Source organism: Zonotrichia albicollis, chromosome 9 (assembly GCF_047830755.1).
Source record: "Zonotrichia albicollis isolate bZonAlb1 chromosome 9, bZonAlb1.hap1, whole genome shotgun sequence".
In the NCBI taxonomy this organism is placed as follows: Eukaryota; Metazoa; Chordata; class Aves; order Passeriformes; family Passerellidae; genus Zonotrichia; species Zonotrichia albicollis.
The window spans coordinates 32,776,432-32,804,342 of NC_133827.1; the positions used below are offsets into that span (position 1 = coordinate 32,776,432).

General features: G+C 45.6%; 2 protein-coding genes across 2 annotated transcripts in view; both read left to right on the forward strand.

Moving 5' to 3' along the window:
• Window positions 1-3,669: 3,669 nt before the first annotated feature.
• Window positions 3,670-10,352, forward strand: C9H2orf72 (chromosome 9 C2orf72 homolog). Its single transcript, XM_074547281.1, has 3 exons — window positions 3,670-4,595; window positions 6,980-7,096; window positions 8,333-10,352. The coding sequence occupies exons 1-3, from the start codon at window positions 4,037-4,039 to the stop codon at window positions 8,422-8,424; spliced, it is 768 nt and encodes a 255-aa protein (XP_074403382.1). The 5' UTR covers window positions 3,670-4,036; the 3' UTR covers window positions 8,425-10,352.
• Window positions 10,353-11,178: 826 nt separating this feature from the next.
• The window catches only part of PSMD1 (proteasome 26S subunit, non-ATPase 1), a 65,139-nt gene continuing 48,406 nt past the window's right edge, over window positions 11,179-27,911 (forward strand). Inside the window, exons 1-16 of the mRNA XM_005484894.4 lie at window positions 11,179-11,360; window positions 13,440-13,483; window positions 14,476-14,549; window positions 14,796-14,965; window positions 15,794-15,999; window positions 17,244-17,387; window positions 18,128-18,354; window positions 19,743-19,806; window positions 21,139-21,267; window positions 22,269-22,357; window positions 22,972-23,050; window positions 23,557-23,730; window positions 24,691-24,802; window positions 25,410-25,606; window positions 26,200-26,295; window positions 26,802-26,866. Coding sequence (XP_005484951.1) covers window positions 11,345-11,360; window positions 13,440-13,483; window positions 14,476-14,549; window positions 14,796-14,965; window positions 15,794-15,999; window positions 17,244-17,387; window positions 18,128-18,354; window positions 19,743-19,806; window positions 21,139-21,267; window positions 22,269-22,357; window positions 22,972-23,050; window positions 23,557-23,730; window positions 24,691-24,802; window positions 25,410-25,606; window positions 26,200-26,295; window positions 26,802-26,866 — 1,886 coding nt within the window. The 5' untranslated portion in view covers window positions 11,179-11,344. The remainder of the gene's footprint in view (window positions 11,361-13,439; window positions 13,484-14,475; window positions 14,550-14,795; window positions 14,966-15,793; window positions 16,000-17,243; window positions 17,388-18,127; window positions 18,355-19,742; window positions 19,807-21,138; window positions 21,268-22,268; window positions 22,358-22,971; window positions 23,051-23,556; window positions 23,731-24,690; window positions 24,803-25,409; window positions 25,607-26,199; window positions 26,296-26,801; window positions 26,867-27,911) is intronic.

The window sequence follows — 27,911 nt, forward strand, 5'->3', positions numbered from 1 at the left end:
AGATGTGGCTGAAATCCTGGCCAGTGGTTGGGAGCGCAGGAATGCCCTGTAAGGGCAAGTGATGTACCCACAGGAATGTGTGACCAGGATTGACCAACACTTTGGGCTCTCTGTGCATGGCCCTGTGCCAGGTTTCCATCTTCCTCTTCGACCATACCTTCCTATGCCCCTCTGCCATCCAGAAGGGGACAGTGACTCAAGGAAACATGAGGAAACTTAGGACAACTGCAGAGATGGGCAACTTTTAGAGGGAACAGAATTTTGGAGAAAAGAGACAAGAAAAAGGTTTGAGATCAGGAAAGCCAGGCTGTGTCCCAGATGTGGAGTGCCAGGGACTTCCCAACTTTATTTGCTTATGGTGTGTAACCTCCCTGAGTGGAGCCCAGAGGGCTGTGATGACTTGGATGGATCCAGGCCAGGGCTGAGCTGGTGCAGGCTGCCTTGGGACCAAAAGTGAGGCTGCCTCAGCTGGCCCTGGAGGTGGCTGGATCTGGGGTGAGAGACCTGGGTCAGAACAGTGTGACCATCCAGTTTGGATTCACTTGTGACTGAACTCCTCACAGGAGGGGTTCATGTCTGGTTTGATACAAAGTTCGAGCTCCAGTGGTTGAAAAGTGGAAGGTGTTTGGGTTCAGGGGCCAGAAAGGTTGAGAGGATGTTGGAGAAGATCAGTGGAGGAAATAGGAAGAGCCATGGAGGAGTGAACAGGAGACAGGCTAGAAGGGAATCAGTGGGACTGGGATGTTGGGGGCAGGAGTGGGGTTTGGGGTATTTTCTTCTCTCACAATTACCTCCTCTGCTACTTCTTTGGGCAACCCAAGGAGGTCTCCATGGATGAGGAGCTCAGTGAGTGCTGGTGCCTTGCAGCAATGCCCTGGAAACAACTGGTAGTGCTACACAAGTAAAGCATGTGCTTTCCAGCATCTAGTAAGGATGTGTTTTTCAAAGTAATAATTGAAGCAAGTTTGGAGAACAAATCAGTGGAAGAGCAAATGTACAAAGGTCTGCTGAGGCTTATCTTAGGAGCTGGAATTGCAGCCAGTTCCAGCTCCTACCTGGCTCAGAGGCTTTTCCAAGTGTCCCTGTGAGCACCAAAGCTACTGAAAGGATGAATTTATGGAGCTGGGCTGGGTCATCAGACATTGGGCTCAAAACAGCTCCTACAGATTCCTTCTTGCTCATTCAGTCTCTTTTCTATCATCAAAACTGGCACAAGAATCCTTTATCCCTGTCCTCTTTTTACTCTCTTCAGAAGAAAGGTTAATTTTGGTAAATGCAGACTCTAATGCAATAGACCTTTTTTTGTTGTTTAGGCTTCAAGGCATTACTAATACACATCACTCCTTTTTCGAAGTCAAAAATGAATAGATGTTTTGTCTTCTCTGGGCAGCTGAAGCGTATGTAAGAGATGTGATGACCCTCACTTAGGGCTGTCTGTAGTGATTCTCTGCAACTGTGACTGTCAGATGGATGTTTGATGGAGTGTCAGATTTTCTTAATATGTCTGAGTTCTTGCTCAGATTCCTGACAGGGCTTTGAAGACATTTTATGGAGGACTACAAATGCTGCTGAGCTCATGACTGCCTCTGAACTGTTTGAGTTGTACCTCTTTAAGTAACACAAAGGGAGTTGTATGTGTTAGATCTTACCCCTGTTAATGAGTAAAGAAATGTAAACAAGGTTGTTTGGGCATTGTGGGTGACATTCACCTTTCCAATCAGCCTGTGCTGACAGTGTTACATGTGTACCCAACATAAACTAAAGAATTGCAGTGGCCATGAAGAACAGCTCTACATGGTCCCAAATATTAGTTTTTAGTGGCTGTGCTGGCAGTTTGAACATCGAGGCCACTGCAGAGAAGTAGCCAGTGATGTATCTGAGTTAGGAAGAAAACTCCAATTTTTTATGTACCTTCTCTGCAAGAATTGTCTTCATAAATGTGGGGAATTGCCAGCTAGAAAGCCAGCTTCCCAGTGCCTGAGGCATCTTGGCATTTCCAGGCAAGTCACTGGCATAGAGCTGCTCTGGAAGAGCTCTGTGAGAGCCGTGCTGTAATGGTCTGCACATCAGTCAGGCTTTAACCAGTACCACCACACCACAGGCTGTGCTGGCAGCTCATGAGGAGTGAAAACACTCTGTGGATCTCTTGGCAGTTTTCCAGAGAGATGAGCCCTTCTGGGGACTAGCATAGTGTTCCTGTCCCCTCCTGCTGCTGACACAAGTCATGATGCTGATTATACCCTGGACTTTTGTCCATAGGACCATGAATAGGCTTCTGAACAGATGAGGAAAAAATCCTTGTAAATACTAAATCTGGGCAACACTAAGGCCACACCTGGCTACTCAATTATGTCTGCCTTTGTAGCCCTCCCATGTTGACAGCTACTCTCAGGGCTACCACACTGGCATGGGGGCACAGGCTCTTAGAGACCCTGATTTTTGGAAGAGGAGCCTAATCTTTCTGTTTTACCTTCCTCTTTTTGCCCTGTCCCATTTGCTTATCAGCATTTGTCCATAAGTAAATTACTTTTGCTAGGACCCAGGGCAGAAAGTCTCTCTTGAAGCCCTCATCCATGATACTAGCCTGGGGCAGTGTTTTCTAAGCCTGTCATACTGGGGAAAATATTTTCCTTGGATTAAAATTGGTGCCACATTGTGACCTTCCCGAGCTGCCACACCACTGTTTTGCCTGGGGATGAGCCTATGGTGCATCCTTTCTACTGTGGCTCCTGATCTGCTGGGCTTTGGGGACACATGGCCATGAGTATGGGCAGGCAGCAGGCACGATGGCTCAGCCACATTTGTGGCTGCGTGTATCTGAACACCCATGTTGGGAATCACCAATCCAGGACAGACACATGGATTTTGGTTCTGTTTTCACACCCAGTACACTCAGAAACTCCTCCACTCATCCCACAAGAGATGGTTTGGCTCCAAAACTCCTCAGAGAGCAATTGGCCAAGGTGACTCTGGCCGTTTACACCTTTGAGCTGTTTATCCCTTCCCAGGTTCTTGCGATAAGACGTTATTGGTTTGGAGGAGCCTGTTCTGATATGGCATAGGGGAAGTACTTACTGCATGCCATGGATTGGAACTTCCCCATGCAAGTGTCGGGGCTGGGCACAATGGCTTCATTCACTGTTGGCTGGCAGAGATCTGTGTAACAAGTGCCAGCGCCGAAGCCCAGACTAAAGCTCCACACACATCCCTGGAAACATCAGTGCTTTGATGGGATGTAGTGATGTTGATGCTTGTGGGCCTGTGACTGCAGGCTCTGTTTGGCATGGAGGTGGCAGAGGGGAAGTCAAAGGGCACTGGCTTGGGAAGGGACTCAGAGATGCAGCATGTGGTGTGGGGGCTGCAGCTGAGGTATGCACTTGTGAGCAGTGGGGTGGGTGTGTCCTTTGAGGGCATAATTGTTTCCCAAAGAGGAACCTTTTCCAGGGGTGGCTATAGCCCGGCCAGGCTGTGCAGCAGTATAGTGCACATGATGCCAGAGAGACCACCCTATTGCTGCTCGGGGGTATGAGATGCCACACCATAGGGGACACCCTGGGGATGATGATCATGATTGCATGATTAGCTGTTTTTCTGTCATTGACTACAGGCTCTCTGCAATTTGCAAGCAGTTACAGCTGCAGTTTTCAGTGTGTGTCCCATTTTGCAGCCACCACGGCCTCTCCTCATCCCCTCTCACATTCAAGCCCCTCCACAACACAGTTTTTTTGCCTGAATTTTATCAACTCCTCATTAGCAAGAAGACCAGGCTGTGCGAGGGCTCTGAGTATGGTCGTGTGGCAGATCTGGGGGCTCTTTACTAGCCTCTCTGCTGTGCCCACCGGGCAGCAGGGAGGGGCTGTTCACCCCGCTGGATTGCTGAGGTCCGGGACGGGGCTGGAAGCGGGGGGGGATCCTTGATACCCTCTCGCCCCGCTGCCCCGGGGTGTTGCTCCGCGCGGGGCCGCGGCTGGTGCCCCGGGCTGCTGCAGGGTGCCGGGGCGGGCGAGGGCCAGTGGGCGGGCCGAGGAACAGGCGGATGCGGACCGGACAGGGAGCACGGCGGGGGATGGCGGCGGCGGACCTGCAGGAGCTGCGGACGCTGGTGGAGCGAGCGGGCGGCCGGCGGGCAGTACTGCTGGTGGCCGAGGTGGCGGAGGGGGCCCCGGCGGGGCCTGCGCTGGCCGCCTTCGCCCGCGACCTCCTGGACGACGAGGCGCCGCGCGCAGCGTGCCCGGGGCCGGTGCCGGGGTGCCGGACGCGGCGCTCGCCGGGCGCAGGGGGCCGGGCGCTGGGAGCGCGGCTGCTGCTGGTGCTGTGCGGCGGCGGGGCGGCGCGGGACCGCGGGGCGCGGACTCGCCTGCGGGAGGTGGTGCGGGACGTGCGCGGCCGCCTGCCCGCGGGACCGCCGCCCGCCGTCGTGGGTGTCCTGCTGCCCGGCGGGGACGGAGAGGACGCGGCGGTGCTGGACGCGGCGCTACGGTGGCACTTCCCGGCGCCCGGCACGGTGCAGGCGGCCCGGTACAGCCCGGGCAGCCCCGGCGATTGCCGCGCCGCCGCCTGCCGCGCTCTGCGGGCTGCCCTGCAGCACCCCGCAGGTACCGGGGTCGGCGGACCCTTCCTCTCTCCCTCCCTCACCCGGGACCCGGTTTCTACAGTGGGATTTGCTCTGTTTTCCTGTGGGATCTTCCCCTTCTCAGTGGGATCTACCCTATCCTAATGGGTTCTGATCTCTCCTCGTGGGATCTCCCCTACAATGCGGTCAGGTTTTTAACATTAGTATCTGACAATTCCTGATGGGAGCTTCCTCTGACCAAATGAGATCTGGCTTTTCCCATTGGAATTGGACCACTCACTACTGATGGGATCTTTACACACACACAATCCTATCTGCCTTTTCCCAATGCAATCTTTTTCATGCTGATGGGATCAGAGCCTTTCCAGTGGGATCTGCCTCTTTCTGGTGTAGTTCTCAGACCTGGCAGCCAGGGCAGACAAAACTTCCCAGCAGTTTGGGAAACACTAGAGTAGCTCATGGATAACAGGGATATGGCAGCTGACAGCCATGACATTGTGGCCATCCATGACACGGTGGCCTTCCATGCTTATTGGATGTGTGGTTTTGGGGGAAGCAGGACTGGGATGTGGCCTGTGCCACAGAGTGCAGGCAGAACCTGACCTTCCTGCAGGAGGAGGATGCTTGTGCTGATTTTGCATAATGAATAAGTAACAAAAGCAAGTTGTTGTTTGCATGTAGAACAATGTCAGGATGAAAGCTGGGTGTCAGCCAGGAGGCAGCATTTGCCCTGGGGTGGAAGGGGAGTTGGGTTTGTGTGTCAGTGCAGGGTGATGGGCAGCTGGGCAGGCTCTGCTCTTGCAGCTGCCACATAAAACACTTTAATCTTTGGCACTGTTTGTCTTGGGCTGTTTCCCTTTCCTACTCCCTTCTTTCATTTTTTCCTCCTTTTACCTTGCTCTCCAGGATTTCCAGGGGCTTGGGTGTTTTGCTGGCTTTACCTTGAGGGATCCTGCCTCTTGCCCTCAGCACCACAGGGTTGACAGGGTCTCCTGGGATCCCTGGGACATGGGGATGATTTGCTGCAGTGCAGGTGCTTCTTTCTATCAGCTCAGCCCAGAATCCTGGACCTGAATGTTGAGGAGCTTTGAGGTGGCTGGTGGTGAGAGCACAGGGCTGCCACCTCTCTACTGAGGCACAAAGCTCTTTCCAGCTTCTCTTCTTTCATGTGCTTTTGTCTTCCTCACGTTGTTCCTGCTGCAAGAATTTCTGGTGTGCTCCCAGACATCTGTGAATTCTCCAGTTCTGGTTGCAGCAGTCTGGTGGGACAGCAGCTGCAGAGCCAGAAAAACATCCCTTCATACCTTTTTCTGCCTTGGCACTTTGCTGGTGCTTGGCTCCGTATATGTATTTTTGTGGCTGGCTGTGGAGAATGAGGAGCAGGAGCTGGATTGGGTGTTACAGCCTGTTTGTGTGTGCTCACTCCCTTCTGATGCTCTGCCTGGTGCTCTGAGTCATGTAAGTGCCCCAGTGTGTGTAATGAGGACACTCATCACCTTCAGGCTTCAACCTCAGGCAGGGATAACTCCTTTTCCATGCTTCTGTGAGCTTTGCCTTCCAAAATCTCCACCTGGAAAGAGGGATCCCAAGCGTAGCTGTGCCTCCAAAGAGCAGTTGAACACTTCAGGCAGTGCACCCCAGGCTGTGCACTGGAGTTTTTTGTTTGTTGACTGTCAGAAAGACACTGAGCCCTTTAGTGTCGCAATGGCTCAGTAAAGTGAAGGACACTGAAATGGTTTATCATTTGTTATCTGATTAGGAGGTGAAAGGCTGGATGATATTTCAATGAGAATACTGAACTGCTGCTGTTGGAGATCATATAAAATTATGCTGCTGTAGTGTTTTACTAAAATGGTTGGAAAGTCTGTAGTAACTTTGTTGTCTTCTAGAATAATTACCATACATTGACTACATGCTCCCTGCAATTTGCAAACAGTTTCAGCTGCTGCAAGACCCGGGGTCCAGCAGGTCTCCATGGGAGGGAGGAATTGCTTAATAAAGCAGGGAGCAGTAAACAGGTTGATGTGGTAGAAGCTGTGTGACAATGCAAAAGGAAATCTTCCTTCTGTGGGAATTCTCCAACTGTGTCTGTCAGTCCCCAGGCTCGCCATGTGTGCCAGCTGAGCTGCTGCCAGGTTTCCTGCTCGCGCTCGGCTGCCACATCCAGACTGGCTTTGGCAGCAAGGTGGCAAAGTACAAACTGACATCAGGGACAAACTTCCAGGGTAGAAGAGAAGTTTCAGTCAAAAATAAGGACTGCCAGGAGTTGCTCTGTGCTTTTCAGTGGTGGGCTTTATGGACCTGGTTTTGGACCTGGTTTTGTTGCCAGGCTCATGGAGGGAGATGTGAAGAAGCAGCAGGGCTGACTTGCTGCCAGTCTGAACTCATCTTCTCTGGTTTATTCAGAAGACATGAAAGACAGGGAGAGGTGGAGGCTGCCATCCTTCCTGCAGTGCATTTCTTGGAACCAGAGGAGCTGGAGAAAAGATTACAAAGCAAAAGCTGAAAACAACATTCATGAAGGTATGCCCAGCTCCCTCCCTTGTACTCTGTTGTGATTGGCAGAAGCTCCTCATGACTCCCGGTGGTTCTGGTGCCCAAGCCCCTTGCTGGTAGCCTCTTCCAGCTACTTCCAGCTCTGCAGTTGACCTTGGTTCCCTGGCTGTGGTTTAGCCCAAACCTGAAGACAACCAGCACATATGTCTGCTTTGTTGTCATTTCCTTGTTTCCTGACCTTTTGCTGTCTAAACAAAATCACGCTGAGTCTGGAGCCCAAATACATCCCTGGAAGCATTGCTGAATTCAGCTGCATTTTGTTTGAATGTCTGGAAGCAGAACTACTCTGTCTAATCAATGAATTGGAAACACCCTGATATTATTTGATGTTTTATGCAAACATGGGTGGAAGGAGTGTTCCCAAAACATTTGCTTTTAGGGCTGGCAGAGAGAAGGGAGAGGGCAGTCAGCTGTGGGCTCCCTGATTCTAAAGTGAATTGTTCAGGTAGCACATAGCATAGCATTCAGCCTTTGTGCATGGTTGGCACTTTGGCTTGCACTTCCCAGCAGTGACTTTATTTTTGCAGAAGGGCCTCATGCAGGAGGCTACAAGGCTGGTGCCGTGGAGATCCAGGTGGTACTATGAAGCACAAAGAGGAGGGAAAGCTCCTTCACTGTAAAAAGAAAGGACTAGACTAGACTAGACTAGAATGTTATATTTTCACTTGAAAGGGACCTACAATAATCATCTAGCCCAACTGCCAGACCACTTCAGGGCTCACCAGATTTCAAAGGATGTTATTAAGGGCCTTGTCCAAATGCCTCCTAAATATATAAAATACTTAAAGAGCATAAGAGTCAGACAAAACAACTGAAATGAATGCCCAATTTCTGGAGCTTTGAGACATGTGAGACATATGAGGCTTGTGAGATCCACTCTCTATGGTCAGAAAATGGAAGTGCCTGATCTTGCTGTCAGTGCCAGGCAGGCAACACCCTATGGCCATGCAACTTATTTTGAGATTGCTCAGACTTCAGGAGGCCAGGAGCCAGGCCCTGTGCTCCTTTGCTCTATTTGCTGAAGCGATGTTAAGTTTGTAAAACAAAATGAAAATCAGTTTTGAAAAAAAAACCAGCTGTGCTTAGGTTGTGAGTATATATCAATTGTTTCAGCCCATGCTCTTTTTTTCATCTTAAGCTGCATTTTCTGGGAAGAGGGGTTTTCCATTCAGGTCTGCCTTGACCTCTCTCTGCTCCCTGCAGATGACCTGCAGGACCCAGAGGAAGAAGTGGCTCTGGCCAGCCTTTCCCCCAATGGAAACTGTGAAGAAGCTGCTGGAGGCACAGGCACCTAGAGCTGCTGGGCATCCAACAGAGTCCACATCCCAGACCTGCCCAGTGGATTTGGAGCAATGGGAGCAGGAGCTGGTGCAGGCCCTCTCTTCCAAGAACCCACAGCTCCAGGGAAAAGCTGCTTGGCTGAACTCATCAGGGCTTTTTTAGCTGCCACCAGCACAGAGGGTCTGTGCCAGAGAGCCATTCCCTGCTGCCCAGGGGCACTTGGAGCTGCTGCTGGACACTGGGCTACTGAGAAGCCCTTTGGGATGTACCCCACATCCTGGACAATATGACTTTGGGACTTTGAGTGTGAAATGCAGCCACCTGTTTGAAGAATGAAAAATGTTTTCTAATTCTGAGCAAAGTTCCCTGCTGAGGTTGCTGGGGCTGGCCTCCCTTGCAGACTGATTCTGCTGTCTTGTTCTCCTACTTTATTGGTGCTTGGAAGTTCCCACCCTCTTTGTGATCAAAACCCAAATCAAACCAAAACAGAACAAAAAAAAAACCCAAAAAACAAAAAAAAAAAACCCCAGTGGCTTGGAGACTGCAGTGGGACTAAGTGTAAGCTCTGGGATCTACCAGCTACTGAAAAGGCTTGAATGTAGCAGTGTAACATTCCAGTAACAGCCCAGCTTGAGGGGCAGGAGTAACAGGAAGGAAACTGATGGTACTGGCACCTAGATCAGAGTGGGCTTTGGAGCAGGATCTGTCCCTCTGGCCTGTCCTGGTGCTCATAGACTGAGGGACACCTGGCTTGGAGGGTGGCAGGTGGGCACTAAGGGGTGGCTGCTGCTAGATGGGGCTGCAGGAGAGGGCCATCTCACCTGGCAGATCTCCACAGGCATGGTGGCACATCTTGGAGGTGGCCTGCAGCACAAGAGGTGGCTGTTTCATAAATAAACATAAAAATATAAAAATTATCTATTTATGTAGTTCCAAAGGGTTGCCTGTAGCCTGTGGGGCAACACAACCAACTAGAAATCCTTGGTTTACAATCAATATTATTCTAATGCTAAGAGTATCTTTTAAATTCTTTATGCAATATAAAAGAGGTCTTGTTTTATTTTGAGCACTAGCTTGAGGCTGGCTTTCCTTTAGGAGTTTCCTCCAGCTCAGATCAGAAATTTCAACCTGCCTACCTCTACTTTGGGTTAGTTGCCAAAGTGCATCCTCTGTGCATGTCTGTCCTCTCTTTGGCTCCTTTTTCCCCACTGGCAGCAGAAGTTTCTGGAGTCCTGCCAGCTCTGGCCAGCACTCTGCCTTTGGCATCCCTCTGGCTCTTACCTGGAGCAGGGAATGCTGCTCTGCACAGAGGGCACTGACCCACTCTCCTTCCAGCCTCCAGGATTTCTGTGCTTATGACCTGTGCAAAACACAAATGTAGCCAAGTGACTTGGTGTGGGTGGCTGTGTTACCGGCCCCACATTTCAGCACTGAGCACTCAGTGCATTTTGCTGAGATTAAGGCTCCCCCCTGCTCCATCCCTGCACAGCCCAGGTCACTGCACAGGTCTGTATTTCCCAGTAAAGCCCTTGGTTAGGTGGGTCAAGCAGGACTCACCAGGAGCAATCTTTATTTTCTTGCAGCATTTAGCCTTTGCTGCTAAGCATTCTCCAATGAAGAGGTGGCCCAAGAGCACAGACTGGCAGTTAAACCTCCCTTGGTGCTGCAAATCCACTGGATTCATTTACTGGTAATTTTTAGGTAAATCATGCAAGTTTATCCCTGCAAGAGATTGGTGGAAGTGGATGAACTGCCTGGGCCTTAGGGGGTGTGAATGAGAATATATTTGACCAAAAGTATTGTTTACTTTTTTTTTTTAGCTTTTCTCTGTTCACTATCTGTGCACTTGGAGGTGTAAGCAGATAGTTTTACATGTTTAATTGATTGAATAATTTAAGGGTACTATTACATGCTTGTTGAATAAAGACACTTAATTTCCAAATTGGAATGTGCTTATCTGTTTGCCATGGTGTTATTCTTAAAGTAGCATTATGTACAGCTTAACTCGTACTTATCTTGGCTTGAAAAAACTGGATATTGGGATGGAATGGAAGTGACCCCAGTGTCTGAAATGCAGAAGATCAGAACTGAGTGCAGCCCAGGTGAGGCAATGGAAAAGGCTGGACCTCTTCCCAGTTGTCCAAGAGCGGGGCAGCCCCTCTTGGCATTGTGGGTAGGGGTCTGACAAGCTTTCATTAGTAAGTTTCATTAATAACTTTCACTAACTGATACCATTAGGCATCCTCAAGGAATTCAAGCCCTTCATAGGGCATTTCTTCCCGTTCAGTAGCACCAAGGAGAAATTAATGCTGCCGAGGTCTGGGCACTTCTGTCACTTGTGTAGCATCGCTGCTCCTGAGCTGGACTTTCCCTGCTGCAAATCCCCCAGCCTGGGTATCCCATCTGTCTTGTGCCGCAGAGGCGGCCGGCATGCGTTAAACCCATGGGTTAAAATCGCTGATCCTGGCACTGCCCTGGGAGAGGCTGTGCCCCTCACGATGCCCGCCCGCTGCGGCCGCTTCTCCGGGCACGACACAAACGCGGGCACCGGCGGGGTCACTGGTGGGGAGCTCGCAGCTCTCGCTCAGGCAGCGGTGCGGGGTCTGCGGGAGCCCGTGGGGGCTGTGAGGGAGCCCCGGGAGGTCGCGCGGGTGCCGGGGCGTCCGTGACGGGCGGCGGGCGGTACGAGGCCCCCGGCGGCAGGGCTGCCCCGCTCCTGCCTGCCTGTTCCTCCGCCGTCCCGCGCAGGCGATCGCACGGGCACCTCTCCCGGCGCAGCGCGGAGCCGCCGGAAGAGGCCCTTGGCTGCACTTCCGGGCCGGGCAGCGGCGGCGGCGGCGGAACCGCGGTTGGGCCGGACCGGACCCGACCCAACCCCCCCCCGGACCCTTCGGACCTCCCCGACCTCCCTTCCGAGGGCAGCCGGGCGGCACCATGATCACCTCGGCCGGTGAGGCAGCGGCGCGGGGCGGCGTTGTCCGCCGGGGTTTCGCTGAGTCAGGGCCGTGACTGAGCACCGCCGCGGCTCCGCGGGGCCGCCCGGCCCGGGGTTCCCCCGCCCCGAACACCCCCGGACGGCAGAGGGAGCCCACCCCGGTGCCCGGCGGTCCGGCACGAGCGGCTCCTGCAGCCCGGGGCCGTGTCCGTCTCCCGCCGGTGTCTCCCGGGGTCCCGCGGTGGGAGCGGGCGGGTTCCGCTGCTCGGGGCGAGCGGCGCAGTTCGGGTGTGAGAGCGGAGCGCGCTGGGGAGCGCAGCGGGAGTGAGAGGGGCAGGAGGAGGAAGGAGTTGGGGGTTCTGAAGTGCAAACCCCTTGCACAGGAAGGGTCGGTCCGAGGATGCGGGATAATGAAGCGTGTGAGGGGTTGGATGTTTCGCGATGTTTGTGCCGCTGGTGGGAATTGATAGTGTAAAAAATCATGGGAAGTATTCCCAGAAATACTCAGGCCTGGAATTAACATGCGGCTGGTTGTGGCTTGGCGAGAGAAACCGTGCAGAGGGTGACAATGTCCAGGGAGTTTTCTCTTCCTGAACCCTTTGCTTTGTTGAAGTCTTTATTTTAATTGAGGAAAAGTAGGAATTCATTTTAGAGGCATTTTAAAAATGTAAAAATGGTCTGTGGGAGCGAGTATGTAGGTGGTGTGTAGGAGTGAGATTGCATTCTCCTGACATATAAATATGTCAGACCAAATAAATGCAGGGACTTATTTTAAATAATAATAATAATAATAAAAACCCAAAGCAAACATTTGGTGCAGAGATGCAGGAGACAGCTGGGAGGAGCTGGAAGTGGGATGGCTGCTGAATCTGCCTTCTTTGCCTAAGAGCCACGTTGGTGTTCCTTCAGTTCCTGTTACTGATAAATGTGTGTCTAACCTGGTCTTTAAGAACAATACCTGATAATGGAGGATCTGCAACTTCATGAGGGAAAGGAATAAATGTGTTCTTGTGAGAAAACTTTTCAGATGATCAGACCTCATTCTTTGAGGCTTCACTAATGTTTGGTGTTACTCTTCCTGTTAATATCTGACACGAAGATCAGAGTATTCCCTTCCTGCTGGCAGCTGCCCTGAATGCTGCACCGTTCCCAGGTGTCTGTAGAGGAGCCAGTGAGGAGCCTCCAGCCCCCCTTGAGGAGCTGCCTGCCAGAGCTCCTGTTCCCAGCACTCTGGTTTGCTCCTGACTCAAACGTGGTGCCCAGCCCTGGGCACAGGCTCTGCCCAGTGGGTGCCAAGGGAAGGGAGGGTGCCCCATGGATCTGCCAAGAACTGCTCTCACTTACACATCTCTGTGAGGTTTGGGTTCTCTGCCTCCCACTGCAGCCAAATGATATTATTGATCATATTTTATCTTAAGCCTCTGTACTGTTCAGATTCTATATTTGTACATTTTGGTTTGGACCTGCACATGCTTCTTTTAGATTTTTCAAGATCTTTTGGAAGCCCAGTTCAGCCCTACAAAGGCTTGCTGGCCTTTTCAGTTTCATGTGTTTTTTCAGATTTAAAGAAGTTGTCAAGCTGTACAACAGAGTAAAGATTGAAAGCAGTGAATTGTGTTGGACTTTGATCAGATCATATTCCAGCCCTTTCTGTTGCATCTTTGCAGTCTGGCAGTGAAACCACCTATCCCTGTTCTTCAGATTAGCTCCTGTGAACCTCTCAGTCATGTCACTTAAGTAGTATTTCTGTAACTGTACAAATGTTCTGGGACAGGATCAGCAGTCAAAAGCATAAAGCTGTGAGGTACATCTCCTCTTATCCATGAGGCCAGTGTCCTTGGCATGGAAAAATTCTTTGTTTTCCCCTAGGAAGGATCACCTTTTATAAATAATGTACATTTTCACTAATAAATTCTGAGCTATTTTATGTTATATTTAATACAAACTTGTATCTGATCTTTGAAGTTTTATACTGAAGATTTAAAATCAGTATTCCAGAGACAGCCTTCTTTCCTGTTCTGTTGGTTTTGAAGTAAATGACAAGCTTGCTTCTGATACAGAGAAACCAAAAGTAACTATGATCTTGTTTTGCAGCTGGAATTATCTCTCTTCTGGATGAAGAAGAGCCACAGCTCAAGGTAAGCTCTTACATCTGAGAGCAAATAACAGCAAATGGATTATGTGGAGAGCTTAAAATCAAAAAGGAGCAGATCTCAGTAATTTATGGTTGGGCAGCAGCTGGTGGGCACCAAATTGTATCTATCCTGAAAAAGAAAGGGCTTAAATAAATGATAACAGATTGAAAACTTCCTTGTTTGGAGCATGAATCTAGCAGGAGCTTCAAATGCAAAAATCTCTATTCATGAAAGCTCCCTTCTCTCTGGTGGTAATGGAGCTTTGTTACTTAAAATTGTTCCAGAGGCTGCATTTGACTATGTAAAATACAAAGTTGAAGAGCAGCTCAGGTTTTTAGAATAATTTAACCAATGTAGAACAAAATCACAGTTACAGTTTTCATTTGGAAAAAAATCACAGTAATAGTACAACAAGAAGAAAACAGCAACAGAAACTTTCCAGGGCACAGAGGGTAGGAATCCACAGAACATCAACACGCAGAGTGCTGGTGTGTTATGGAACATGCACTTATCAATATTTGTAATTGCCTAATTGTTTTTCTTGGATACACACATAGGTGCTGGATCTGAATGATCCCTGATTTTGCTGTGAGCTGATTACAAGTGGGCTGATTGTGGTTTGTTTATCATCTGAAGTACTGTGTCCATATAGATAAATAGAATTGGCTGCTGTAGACCACTGGTTGAATCCATGTGCTACACAAAGATTGTCACAATTTCGTCTGTCAGACACATCAGCCAGTCATTCATCAGAAAGAGGCCATGGAAAGGAATGCTAGAGTTCTCTTACCTGTGATGTGAACAGCTCTTTGTTTGCAAAGGACTTGCAAAGATTAGTGAATGCTTGCAAAGATCTTTTAAAATAGAATTTGCTGTTGAAATGTTGAAATGGGTCAGTGTTGATGATATTTATGCTGCAATTTACTTCATTTTTTCTGGGGGAAGGTGGTAAATGCATTTTTAATATAATATAACTTCACTTTTTTTTTTTTTAGGAGTTTGCTCTTCACAAGTTGAATGCTGTTGTCAATGACTTCTGGGCAGAAATCTCTGAGTCAGTGGACAAAATGTAAGAGAAGACACTTAATACTGCTTAAAAAGAACATGGGGTATGAAGTGTATGTAGTTCTGGTTTCTTGACAATGGTTAATACAGCATGTAGCTCCATATTTCCTAGAAAACCTCAATGTGTGTGGTTGTGGGGTTGGAGCTGTGGTCCCAAAGATGCAAGTGGAGTCAAGCTTGTACTTGGGTCATGTGGCCTTAAGGAGATCTGAGCACACAGAGCTGATGCTCTTCTCTCCCTCCTCTGCAGCGAGGTTCTCTATGAAGACGAAGGTTTTCGGAGCCGCCAGTTTGCTGCTCTGGTTGCTTCCAAAGTGTTTTACCATCTGGGAGCCTTTGAGGAGTCCCTGAACTATGCCCTGGGAGCTGGTGACCTCTTCAATGTCAACGACAACTCGGAATATGTGGAGACCATCATTGGTAAGGAACTGTTGCTGCAAAGGAAAAGCTCTTGTGTTGTCAACGCTGCTGTAACTTTGAAATTTTACCTGGTTTAGCTTTTTTCTCTGTACTCTTCTGGCTGTCTTTGTGTTCATTTAAACCAATGCTGCAGTTAATTTTAACCAGTTTATTTGTACTTTCTGATATTTTGGGATTCTGTAATGGAACTGACTTTGGAGTTCTGGAGTTCTTTTCCTATTCTTAACCTTATTCTATAGTGAATTCCTAATAAGAAATTTGCTTTGGTTGTTTATTGTCCTTTCTGTCATTTGTCTGCTGATGTTAGCAAATTTCAGCATGACTTTGGAAATAATTGACTGCTAAGTGTAGCTGGACACTTAATTGAGAGGGACAGTTGTGTTTATCCACCCACAGTAAGATGGCAAGTCAGCAGTTGACTGCAGGTATAATTTGAATGCCTTTTAAAAATCTCATCTGCTGGAGTCACTTGCTTTTTACATCATATTTCACAGGATATGATGGAGCTGGGCTGGATTTCAATCTCCCAAGTGGTGTTTGCAGTGGAGCTAGGAAGTCTCCTACTGCTGTTTTCTCATTTATTTAACATGACGGTTGAGAAAAGATCATATCCTTGGTTTGATTTTTAAAATACCTACTTGATTTCAGCACTAAAATCAGAGAAGTGTTTTCCACTATTGTCTGTATATGACTACACAAATGTGTAATTTCCCATACTGTACTTGCTGGTAGAGTGTGTTCATGCACATGCTGGTCTCTTCACCTGCACAAAACTGCAAAAATCTGAGAACTTCACTTTTCCCCCCATATTTGTTCATATCTCTTCAGCAAAATGCATCGACCACTATACCAAGCAGTGTGTGGAGAACGCAGAGCTGCCGGAAGGGGAGAAGAAGCCGGTGGATGAGAGGCTGGAGGGGATTGTGAACAAAATGTTCCAGCGGTGCTTGGATGACCACAAGTACAAGCAGGCCATTGGCATCGCTCTGGAGACACGCAGGCTGGACATCTTTGAGAAAACCATCCTTGAGTCGGTATGTGCAGGAGGCAGGAGGTGCCTGTAGCTGGGCTTTTCCAGCTAGGGATCCAGAAGTCGAGTGCAAGATCCATGTTGCTGTGGAACTTGCCCTGTTTTGTATGAAGAGAACAAAAGATAAAACTCAGGGGTGTTCAGTTCAGTGTGTTCATGGAAAGCAGAGCCACTCAGGAATGTCAAATATAGAAAGATCCCCCCTACCTTTAGGAAATCCTTGAGCTACATGTTTATGGGACAATATTCCCAGGAAGCTTGGCTGTGTGCCCTCTTGTTAAGGTATTCCCTTTCAGCTTCTGGCAGAGATACAATACTGGTATAATATAAGAACAGCCCTTTTATTTACCATAGAGTCTATCAACTGCTCTAATTCACTGTGAGAAGGAATCCTTAGGGTAGTATAAGTGATTATTAATGGCAAGCAAAAGAAAAAACTCCAGTAGGTGGGTGAGTGCTGTAATTTTCAGTGACTGTGTGTAGTCTTGGCCTGCCTTGACTCCAAGATGTCAAGGTGCACCTTAGCTTCAAAATCTTTCACTGAGGGTTTAAGGTAATTCGTGTTACTGTTAGTGTCAGTAAGAGAAGCAGCCTGTAGTCATCTGCAGCAGCTCAGCAGTTGTGTGCAATCTTGTTATGCTGCAGTATCTCAATCATATCCCAGACATACAGCTTGAATCCTTTAAATTTTACTGCTTTTCAGTTTACAACTTTTATGTATGTTTGGATGTTTCCCATTTCTGTGTATGAGTGATAATCATAAGGCATCCATCTTGCTTTCATTGTTTTGTTTGTTGTCCTATGCATTTAATAACTTGCCCATTATAAATCCCTCATTTTGAATTACCTTTCTGAGGTCTAGTAACCAAATCAGCTTCTCAGGCTTGATCTTTTCTTGGTGCATGGTTTGTTTTGCTAATATTTTATGTTAGTACAGTTAATTTCACTGCGTTCAAAACTGATTGTTTGAACAAGAAGGGTGAAGGGAAGATAGGTATTGTACTTTTAAGTTAATATTTTGCATGTTTTAACTTCTGAATTAAATATTAATCCTGCATGATTTTGATAGTGTTTTTTTATTTAAACTGCAATACACCTGTATATAAACTTTTCTGAAAATAGGAAAGGAAACTGAAGATATATATGCACGTTTGGTCTGCTTTTTAAAATAGAAAAAGTGTTGCTTTATTTTCCTCTCTAAATCCTTCTTGTCAGTCTGATGTTTGATATCCCTGAATTTTATTTCAGAATGATGTTCCTGGGATGCTGGCCTACAGCTTGAAGCTCTGTATGTCTTTGATGCAGAATAAACAGTTTCGTAACAAAGTCTTGAGAGTTCTAGTTAAAATCTACATGAATCTGGAGAAACCAGACTTCATCAATGTGTGCCAGGTAAACTTTTCAAAGTCATCTTTAAGAATAATAAAAAGTTGTACTTCTGTAGGTATATTTGGCATGACATCTACGTGTTCTCTGTCTTTTGTTCAGTTAAATAAAAGGTATTTTCCTGTTTGTGGGCTTCCAACATATATCAGAGTGAGACCAACTTGAAAAAGAGATGTAAAGATTACATATTTGGTCAAGTTATAGAGAAAGAAATCCACTCAAAGGCAGTTTGAGGACAGACAACTCTAACAGAGTATTTTAAGCCTATGTAGGGAGTATCACATGGTACGTTCACAGCTTGGAATTTTATTTATTCTGCACAAGAGCATTTCCAGTGCTTTGTTTTTTTGGTAAGCCATTGTCTGAAAGTGTTTAGACAACCAGCTGTGAAATTACTCAGATGTTCTCAGATCTTGGCCAGTCTTGGTATGCCATGTACACATGACTCAGTATTATGCCTGTTTCATTTCAGCTGAGACATCCCTACAGAATGACTGGTGCTTCTTCAATGTGCTTTTGGATTTCTGTGTCCAGTAGGACAAGTCTTGTTTTTCTGTGAAAACTCTTCTGAGTTTTCTCTTGTCTTCACTGAAAGAGAGAAAAGTTTTCTTTCTTTGGAAGGAGTGTTCTGTGGAGCAGCAGATGAGGGAATTGGAGTGTGGGCTTGGGTAGTGTTGCTTTCTCATTCTGAAGTGTCTGATGTCTTCTCTTATTTTTTTTTCTGTTCTTCCCTTTCTCCTGCTCAGTGCCTGATATTCCTGGATGACCCACAGGCTGTGAGTGACATCTTGGAAAAATTGGTGAAGGATGATAACCTTCTCATGGCCTACCAAATTTGCTTTGACCTGTATGAAAGCGCGAGCCAGCAGTTCCTGTCTTCTGTCATCCAGAATCTGCGCACGGTTGGAACTCCCATTGCCTCCGTGCCTGGATCCACCAACACTGGCACTGTCCCTGGATCAGAGAAAGACAGGTGAGGAGATTGACTGGAGAGGTGGTGGAGTTCTTTGGCTCCAGTCCTGCTCTAAGGCAGCCTCATATTCCATGTATGGAAGCTTTTTACAAGCTATTAAATTACTCTCCTTTAATTAAGTATAGGCAAGACCTGCTATTTGCTCAAAACAAAATTGTGTATTACCAAAACCTACTGGTTTTTAAGAGGATTTTTCTTTGCAGTTGAGATAAGCACAGAGCAGTTATACTGGGGTTCAGCTAATGAGCAGTAATTCATTAAGCTGCAGCATGAGTTGCTTGGGAATGCTGATTCTATGTGGTCTTGGCAGCAACTTGCAGAGCTAAGGAAGGGGGGAGTTCAGGGAGAAAGCTCATGACAGCTATGTGCAAGTTTGGTTTCACATAACAGCTTATGGGAAGAGTGAGCTCAGATGGTACTGTGGTGTCAACAGACCCTTTTGTACTTGCAGTTCAGAAGAGCTACTTCAAATCTACTTTGAGTTTCTAAAAATGTGGTCAGGATCACAAATTTTAACTGCAGGAAGCTGGTGTTTAGAAAAAAATCCAAGTTGGCCCTAAGCATTCTATCATCTTTATTTCTTCTTTCGGTGACTTACAGGAGAACTGGCCAATCTGTGCTAAGGTTGGTGCCCAGCTTAGGGGCAGCATGGAAGAAGTTTATTTTCCACCTGCTGTGTAATCACCATAGAATGCTTACTGGTACTTTCACCAGAGCTCTCATGTCTGTGCACAACCTGCTCCCAGCACTCTTTGATAGTGTGTGGTGGGGAATCCCACATAGATCCAAGCTGGTTGAGTATAGAGGTTTATCCAACAGTGGAGCTGAGTATTTATACTTTTAAATAAAGTATAAATGCTTTATACTTAAAGTGATGCAGTCATGGCAAGCATTTTCCACTTCCTCTCTTATTTTCCAGTGAAATAAAAAGAAAGACACAGAGTAATTTATGTCAGCCTGTGAAGCATTAGAACAAGGTGCTAACAACAGCTTAATATGTTTAATTTCCTTGTCAACACTCTAGGATCCATGCTAATAGTGACAAGCACAAGGCTTCTAGGGGAGGATATAATTATCCTTGATGCCTTGTTTGTTGACCTTGTTTTCTCACCTGTGCCTGTTGCTTCCCTACAAGCATCTTCATTTTTTGTCTCTGTAGGTGGAATAATAGGGTTTTCCAGGCCTTTGTCTTCAAGTTCAAAATTGAGTGGAGGGGGAGTTTTCTGCTCAGCAGTAAGCTCCAGATGGTCAGCCCTTGTTCTATCAAGCTCCTCTTTTCCAGTCATCATCTCCAAATCCTAGACTGCTCCTTCAGGACCATGTTTAGCCATAATTACAGTTCCTGACTAGTTGCAAGTGATGCATTTTTCATTTCTGTTTTATTTCAGTGATGCTATGGAAGCAGAAGAGAAACCAGGAAGCACTTGTGCAGCAGGGAGGTCTGCAGAAATTGTGAGTGCTATTTCTGAAACAGACCTTAGTTTTTCTTATGTGTTATTTTTGGGTGTCTAGGATTTCTAAATTGGTTTGGCTTGAAGGTGTCAAGTTACCTCAGGCCTACATGGTGCTGTGTTGCTGGGCTAGTTGGTTGGAATTTTTTTGTTTAGTTTCTTTTGTCAAGTATTGGAGAAAGTGAGTTCACTTGTGACATGCACATACAGTTGCAATTCAGCATGTAGAATAGTTAATGCAGTTTTGACATTTCCAATACTGCAGACAAGGAGTGTTACCAGAGAGGAAGGTAAAACCCAAGACAAGTTGTTTTTTGTATTTCTTCTTTTTCCGCATGGTAAATATTTGCAAACAAAACTTGGGAATATTTGAAAGATTCTTGCATATCATTTAAAAATTAATTAAGGGCAAACAGAAGTGTTTTCTTTAAGTTATATTTCATACAGAAAACAAAAGGAGTTGAGTTTCTTGCCTCAGCAAGGAACCTTGACAGTGCTTTTGTACAGGAAAGGTGTCTTGAATCAGTTTTTGCTGCATTGGTTTTGCTGATTGTGCCAAGTACACCCAAACAATCTGTGTGGCCAGAAATGTTCTTTAGCTTAATCTTCCACAATTAAGAATGCTGACTACAAAGAAATAATTGAGGGAATTAGTTTAAGGGCTGAACTACTCATGCTTGACTGGACTGCGACCAGGTAAATGTCAGGACAAAGAGCTGCACTGTACTTTTCACCCTGCTCAGAATGAACTTCTGCTTCTACAGATCTATTTTCAACTGTTCCATCAGGAGGAAGGAGACTTTTCTCAAAGAGCTCTTGGAGATGAATGTATCTGTTTCCTAGTTCTACAAGCTATTGTTCTAAATAAAGCTTGTAGCTCACAAGAATGGTGCTGCAGCTCAGCACAGGCTCATGCAAAGTATTGTAGTTTTGTGGCCATGTCTGTGAAAGCTTCCATGGAAATACAGGTTCAGTTATGAGAAGGTTTGCCTCTGGCAGAAAACTTACTGTCTCTGTAATGCCAAACAGCAGCCTGCAGAATGTCAGATGTCACCCATATTGTTTTGCTTTCTATGAAAGAATAGATTTCTTTTTGAAAAGTCTCTTTTCCCACCTGCACTGCTGTGCACAAAAGCTTTGATTTCTGGGAGGTTTGGGCTTGTGCACCAAGGACAGAAACAATGTCTTTTTAGTCCTAAAACCTGATAGCTTTTGGAATATGGTGATGGGAACATACCAGAGTGGTTTCTCATGAATTCTATTTTAACAGAGTCATAGCTGTTAATCCATGCGTTCTCATGGATTTTTTTTTGCTTTTTGCTTGTATGTGAAGAACCCAGAGCCTAAAGACCAGATCTCAAAAATGATTAAAATTTTAAGTGGGGAAATGGCCATTGAGTTACATCTGCAGTTTTTAATACGAAACAACAATACAGATCTCATGATCCTCAAAAATACAAAGGTAAGAGACTTTGTTAAATATGATTGTCTTTGATTTATCTCATTCATCCTGTGTTGGTTTTGACCATGCTGCTGTTGTTTTTAATTATAGGATGCCAATAGGATGTTGATATTTGAGTTAGGTTTGTTTTTTTTTTTAAAACTGGTTATAGCAACTCATCTTTTTCTCACCCTTTTTGGGTGGGTGGGTTTGTTTTTCATCTGTTCAGTAAGATGGGCAAAATTTACCCTCCAGCTCCATGTCAGATCCAATGCAAATGCTGCTTGTTGGGAAGGGAGGAGTCAGCCAGGACTGTAGGTTACAGTAAGTTGGTGTCTTGGTTGAGATGTTAGGTAAGCCCTTCAGCTTGGCAAGGGAATCCTGGTATGTAGTAAAAAACCAGTATTTCCATGTTGGAGACAAAACCAATCAGATACTGTAATGTAGACAGAGTTAGTGAATGGAGTAACTGGTTTTGTTTTGGAAGGTGTTACTCAAGGGTGGGCAAATGAAAAATTACAGGTAAACTAGAATCTTAAAAGCTTACTAGAAACTATAGGAGAAGTTTTTTATTTGTGAAATAAGATGCACATTGTCAGTAAAAGTAGTAGGGGTTGCTTGTTAGTGCAGATGACATTTCAAATGTATTGGAAAATCATTTCCATCTGCTGGTAAAGTGTTCAGGATTCTGCAGTGGAGTTCTGGGAACAGCCTGGGGACGTCAGCAGCACTCGCTGTGAGTGCTCAGTTCTGGGAAGCAGAGCAGGGTGGTTCTCCAGTTAAGTGGCAATTGGAGTAATCACATCTCTGAAAGAAACTCACATAAAGGATCATTTTGCATGGGAAAGATGGCTAGAGGATATGTTAGAGTGTATTAGCAATCTATTAGCTGATTACAGGGAAATTGCTGATTAAATTGAGGATCATTACAGTCCATTTTTCTGCTGTACTGGCAAGCTTGTTAAGTGACCTTGGGCAGATCTTTTGCTGAGTGATGCTACTGTTTGTTCTTGTTCTTTCAGGATGCAGTGAGGAATTCTGTGTGTCATACTGCAACTGTTATAGCAAACTCCTTTATGCACTGTGGGACAACCAGTGACCAGTTCCTTAGGTAAATCTATGGCAAGGAAGCTGCAATGTCATTTAGAGGTGTTTGAACAACGTTGTTGCCCTCCTTAACTGGATACATCCGGGGTGGTAACTGCAGAACTCTAATGGTGTTAGAGAATTGTTTCCTTTTCTCTATCCTCACAAACTGGCTTTGTTTGACTCTTAACTGTATGAGCAGCTTGGAGGGTGAAGATCTGGAATTTCTTTTCTCTTTGTTTACTAGTTAGAGAGTTTCTGAGATGTATCTTCATATGGTAGAGACTGACAGTAGTAAATGATCTTGTAGGAGAAATACTAGGGCTGACCTTAGAAGGGACTTAAAGAAATCTGCAGAAACTCTACTAAAGTTTCTCCCAGAAAATTGATGGACTGCATATTGAGCAGTTCTCTGTCTTTCATGAGATCACCCATGTCTAGAAGCTTGACTACAACCAGGCAAAAATCAGGACTGATGAAGGGGAGAGAAATGTAAAGTGGAAATGTATTTAGCTGCCTTTCTTTCTGGAGCTGCTTTTTAGTTGGGAAGCAGTCTTCAGTGCTCTTAAACCCTGTTTGCAGGATTAGGAACAGGCTGTATGAGAAACTTTGTATAACCTTTCTCTTTTCATCTTCTAGAGACAATTTGGAGTGGCTGGCCAGGGCCACAAACTGGGCTAAGTTTACTGCTACTGCCAGCTTGGGTGTTATACACAAGGTAATATTGCATTCATTTCCATCTGCACAGTATAAATGCTTGACTTGTGAACAGTGAAAGTGTGGAAATAGGGATTCTGGATAGTGCCTGCAGTCCAGTGTACCTGGCACAGCTATTAACATATTTTGTGTCTTTGCACTAAAAAGCTGTGTTTATATTATTTCATCTGACATCCAAAATAGTTTATGATATGTTTTGCTGAGAATCAAAAAGGTGCTAGGTTAACATGGCTCAAGGAAGGAGTATTTTTCTAACTCTTCCTTTGTGAGTTGAACAGATATAATAGTTTCTAGGTATTAAAATTACAGGTGGTTCTTAAGTGATTCTGGGACATACCAAAGTTCCTTAGTGTAGTAACTTTCAGTAAGTTTGAACGGTGATGTGTGGCACTGAAATACTGATTCTAGTGGAGAAAATAATGGCTATAACACATATTTAAATATTACTTTGCTGTTTTTTCCCATTTTCCCACTGTCTTCCCTCCCTGCTGGACACTGGACATGCAGGGTCATGAGAAAGAAGCATTACAGCTAATGGCAACCTACCTGCCCAAGGACACCTCTCCAGGCTCAGCCTACCAGGAGGGAGGAGGCCTCTATGCCTTGGGTCTCATCCATGCCAACCACGGCGGGGACATCATTGACTACTTGCTGAACCAGCTGAAGAATGCCAGTAATGATGTGTGTACTGGGCTCTGCAGTGAGCCTTTGCTTTGTTGGGAATATGCAGGAGGGGGCTGGCTGGTTTACTAGTGGGGAATGGAGGTAATTAAGCACCACTGTGGTACTTAAACCTCCTCTGGGTTTTAAAGATTGGTTAAAGGTTGTTTTTAACAACCTGTTGCTTAAGGTTTTGCTAAAATTTTTAGGAAATTCTTATGTACTTGACAGTGACCGTAGCTTCATCATATTTACTACTTGTTATATCTGCTTTGTTTTGCTAGTGTACCTGCAGCATTCAGGCACTGTTATTGTGTACAGCTTAGTTGTCAAGGAAATAAGCCACAAAATGTTTCTGGTGACATGACCTGTAGTTTTAATGCATCTTGCACAATAAGAAGTGTTTTACTTCTGCACTTAGTGTTTGTAGACCTCTATGAAAAATATCTTTTTAAGTTGGGAATAGGTTATTGTCTCAGCATGTTGCCTCTTCCTCCTTGTGGAATCTAATTACTTTTTTTTTTTAATTCCATGAACAGATCGTAATAGTCTTACTGCAAATGTATCTATTGTTAGAATAAAAGAGTTTACAGACTGTTTTTAAGTGGCTACCTTTCAACCTTTTTATTTAGAACTTATTACTTGCTAGGTTTTTACACATGGCACAGATTTATGGTTTTACATAAATCACTCAGTGGGAGAAAAGAGTTTGAAGTTACTAGAAAATCTTCTGTGTTATGTGTTAAGCTTCTGTTACTTACTGTTTATGGGCTTTTGAACTGGTTTTCTTCTATTTTCTGCCTCTTTCATGGGACCTGCTGCCTGAGACTGTGAAAGTGGTATTTCTAGCAGGTCAAGAGATCATTTTGGGTTGGTTTGGGGCTAAAAGGTTGCAGGTTTAATATTGATGGAAAGATGTCTGCTTCACCTGAAGTCATACTGTTCCCTGCTTTATGACTGAACTTGCGTGTGCTTCTCTAGATTGTGCGACATGGTGGCAGCCTGGGCTTGGGGCTGGCTGCCATGGGGACAGCACGCCAGGATGTGTACGATCTGCTGAAAACAAATCTCTACCAGGATGATGCAGTGACAGGTAAATGTTCTGCTTTCAAAGCAAATAACCATCTGAGGCCTTATCAGGCACCTGGGGTTTTTGATAATGTTTTTTTTCCCCTCAGGTTTTCTGTTAGCAGCATAGATTGTTTCTGGCTGTGTTTTACTTACTGACCTTTTCCTGATCGTTATGGTTCTTTAGTTATGTGTCAGTAATGTTCAGAGATCCTGTCATGGCTGGCACTGTGGCAAGTTTTAATAAGACACACTAGGTCTTTAAACAGCTCCTTTTTTGCTCTGTTCCTTTGTTTGTCATATGCTTTTTCTTTAGTGTGGCTGTTCTCCAGAGCCATGTGCTTTTTTGAGCTGAGTGACAGGCTTGGAGAAGCTTGTGGGAGTTACTGCTGCATTGGTGGGGCTCATAGGAAAGTGATCTCAGCAGCTTGGTTCAAGCAAGGGATAATTGAACTTGGTAGAGAAAAGTACTAAATTGTTGTTACAAACACATTTTGCCATGAATAATGGAGTTGTTAGGCATGGTGATGCCCAGAAGGGATCTATTGGCCTACATCTGGTGTGATTCTCTAGATACAGTATTTATTACTTTGGGAACAGAGTTGACTTTTTTGCTTCTCTCTGCATTTCAGGTGAGGCAGCTGGCCTGGCACTGGGGTTGGTTATGTTAGGATCCAAAAATGCCCAGGCTATTGAGGACATGGTTGGCTATGCACAAGAAACCCAGCATGAAAAGATCCTGCGAGGCCTCGCTGTTGGAATCGCTCTGGTCATGTATGGGAGGATGGAGGAGGCTGATGCTCTCATTGAGAGTCTCTGCAGAGATAAGGTAAATTGAGCTGTGACTTAATCCCTGACTCTTGTGTTACATGGCTGACCTTCCTGTCCATTTGTTAATCTCCAGCTGTGGTGGGTTGGCTCTTTTGAACCAGAGAAGTTCTTACATGGGTCTGAAGTAGGACTGTTTCACAAATTGCTGGGCTCTGATCAAAAATACAAGAACACTGCTTAGTTGTGTATTTCTTTAGCCTTGTACTTGGTCTTCATAGTCATGTGAGCAGCAGCAGGGAGTAGATCAGGATGCAGTGCTTAAAAACAGACGAGACTTGCTGTAAGTGGGTCATCTTCATCTCAAGGCTCTGGTAGTGATCATTGCAGATTGCAGGCAAGAAGCAGAATGACACCTCTGCCCTGTACTCTTGGGCAGCCTGCAGCATAGCAGGCTCTCTGTCCCCCTGAACTTGGTAATGACAACCCTGCTTTGGTGATTGTCCTGTTACTTGTCCCAAATCAACAATTAAGCAGCAAGGCTGACATGTGACCTGTTAGCAGATTGAAGACACAAGAGTGGAACAGATTTAAAGTTAGAATTACTGAGTCACTGCTTGGATGGATGTGAGATACTGATGCTTTCTCTTCCAGGATCCAATTCTCCGTCGTTCTGGCATGTACACCGTGGCTATGGCGTACTGTGGCTCAGGGAACAACAAGGCTATCAGGCGCCTGCTGCATGTGGCTGTAAGTACTGTGGCCTCAGCAGCACATAGGAGGGAATTTTTGGTCAGAAAGCAAGCACATCACTTTGTCAGGCTTTGTGTCTGCACTGTTAATATTCTGGTCCAAATCAGAGATTGTGAAGTGATGAAAGCTTTATTTAGTATTATGAGCAGAACTAGCAGGGCCTTCTTTCATTAGGGTAAAGAGACTTTGAGACTTTCAACCTGGTATCACAGAGAAGGCACCTATTAAAAATTAAAATATGAACCTAAACTACCCAGCTAACAGGTTTGCAGTGAATAGTCTGTGTAATGATGGACTGGAGAAAAAATAAATTAAGCTGTAAAGGATGAGGTGTGTCTGTTCTTTGATCATCTTGCAGTTGGTGTGCAAACATGGGTGAGGCTGTTTGGGTTAAGGCTGAACATGATTTTAACTAACTTTCTCTATAATCCTGTCTTCTGGTCTGAAACATGGTCCTCAAGTGTTTTAACTGTATTCTGAATATCCTGTTTTTCCTTTTGTAGGTGAGTGATGTGAATGATGACGTGAGGCGGGCAGCTGTGGAGTCACTTGGTTTCATTCTGTTCAGGTAAAGTGTCTTCCTTGGTCATTCCTGCAGCCTTCAATTTAATGTCTGTTACTTTTTTAAAAAATGAGTATGCTACTGCTTTCACAAAGTGACTGAACTGCTAACTGAATTAATTCTGAAAAGTTAAAAAACTGAGAGATTGGTTTAGGATTAGAAGCCTTCCTTAATGTTCAGCAGATGTTTAATGAGTCTTTCTGTAGGTTTCTGGATTTGTGCCTTAATTGTCTGAATAGAGCTAGATGAAGTTGACAAATAGAATGAAAAATTAATATTTGCAGAATTGAGAGTTAATTAAAAATTAAATATACTGTGCTTGTGCCAAGCCTCTTAAGGGCAACAGTACCCAGACAAATATATCTGCCTAATGACTGGCTAAAATGTTGTGACTTTGATTAAGCAAAAAGCAACTGAAGGAGGACCTTGAAATAGTCTTTGTTTCTTAAGTATCCACTGTAAAACCATGAAAAGTTCCTGGGCTTACATTGTAACATGAGCCCATCACAAAATCGTCACAATGTTTCGTTTGGTTGTCTAAAGTAAAACCTGTTGCTGAAATGGTGTTTTGTAGTGCCCTGCAGGTCCCTTGGCTAAGGGGTGGTTGGGGAATTAGGAGGCTCCCCAAGGGCTGCACCTGCATCTGTTAATACAATAATCTGTGTTCTGTTAATACAATAATCTGTGTTATCTGAGCACTGAGCCAAACTGCAGCCTTTGAGCGTGGCTGAGAGGAGTTGGTGCATACATACTTGGGTCCATAATTGTAATTTTAAAATTGTTCTTTACATCATCTTTTGGGTTGCTCTTAAAAGCAGGATGAGAGGTTCTTAAAGATGGGATTAAAACTTGGGTTACTGATGTGAGCAGTCAGCTTTTCTGTACCAAGTTGTTCATCACATGGAAGTGACTCTGCACCGTTCTGCTCTACCTGAAGGATAATTGAAAGTGGATTGCAAAGAGGACAGATTCTCTCAGTGGGCAGCAGGTGTCTCTCAAGTGCTTCTGCTCTGTTACTTCCAAGCAGCACAGCTCCTTCCTTGCTGCTTAG

Bases quoted from the DNA above. Each gene is read 5' to 3' on its own strand.
- C9H2orf72 (XM_074547281.1), top strand. From the start codon at position 4,037: ATGCGGACCGGACAGGGAGCACGGCGGGGGATGGCGGCGGCGGACCTG. The intron at 4,596-6,979 runs GTACCGGGGTCG...TGGTTTATTCAG, and splicing joins TGCCCTGCAGCACCCCGCAG to AAGACATGAAAGACAGGGAG. The intron at 7,097-8,332 runs GTATGCCCAGCT...TGCTCCCTGCAG, and splicing joins TGAAAACAACATTCATGAAG to ATGACCTGCAGGACCCAGAG.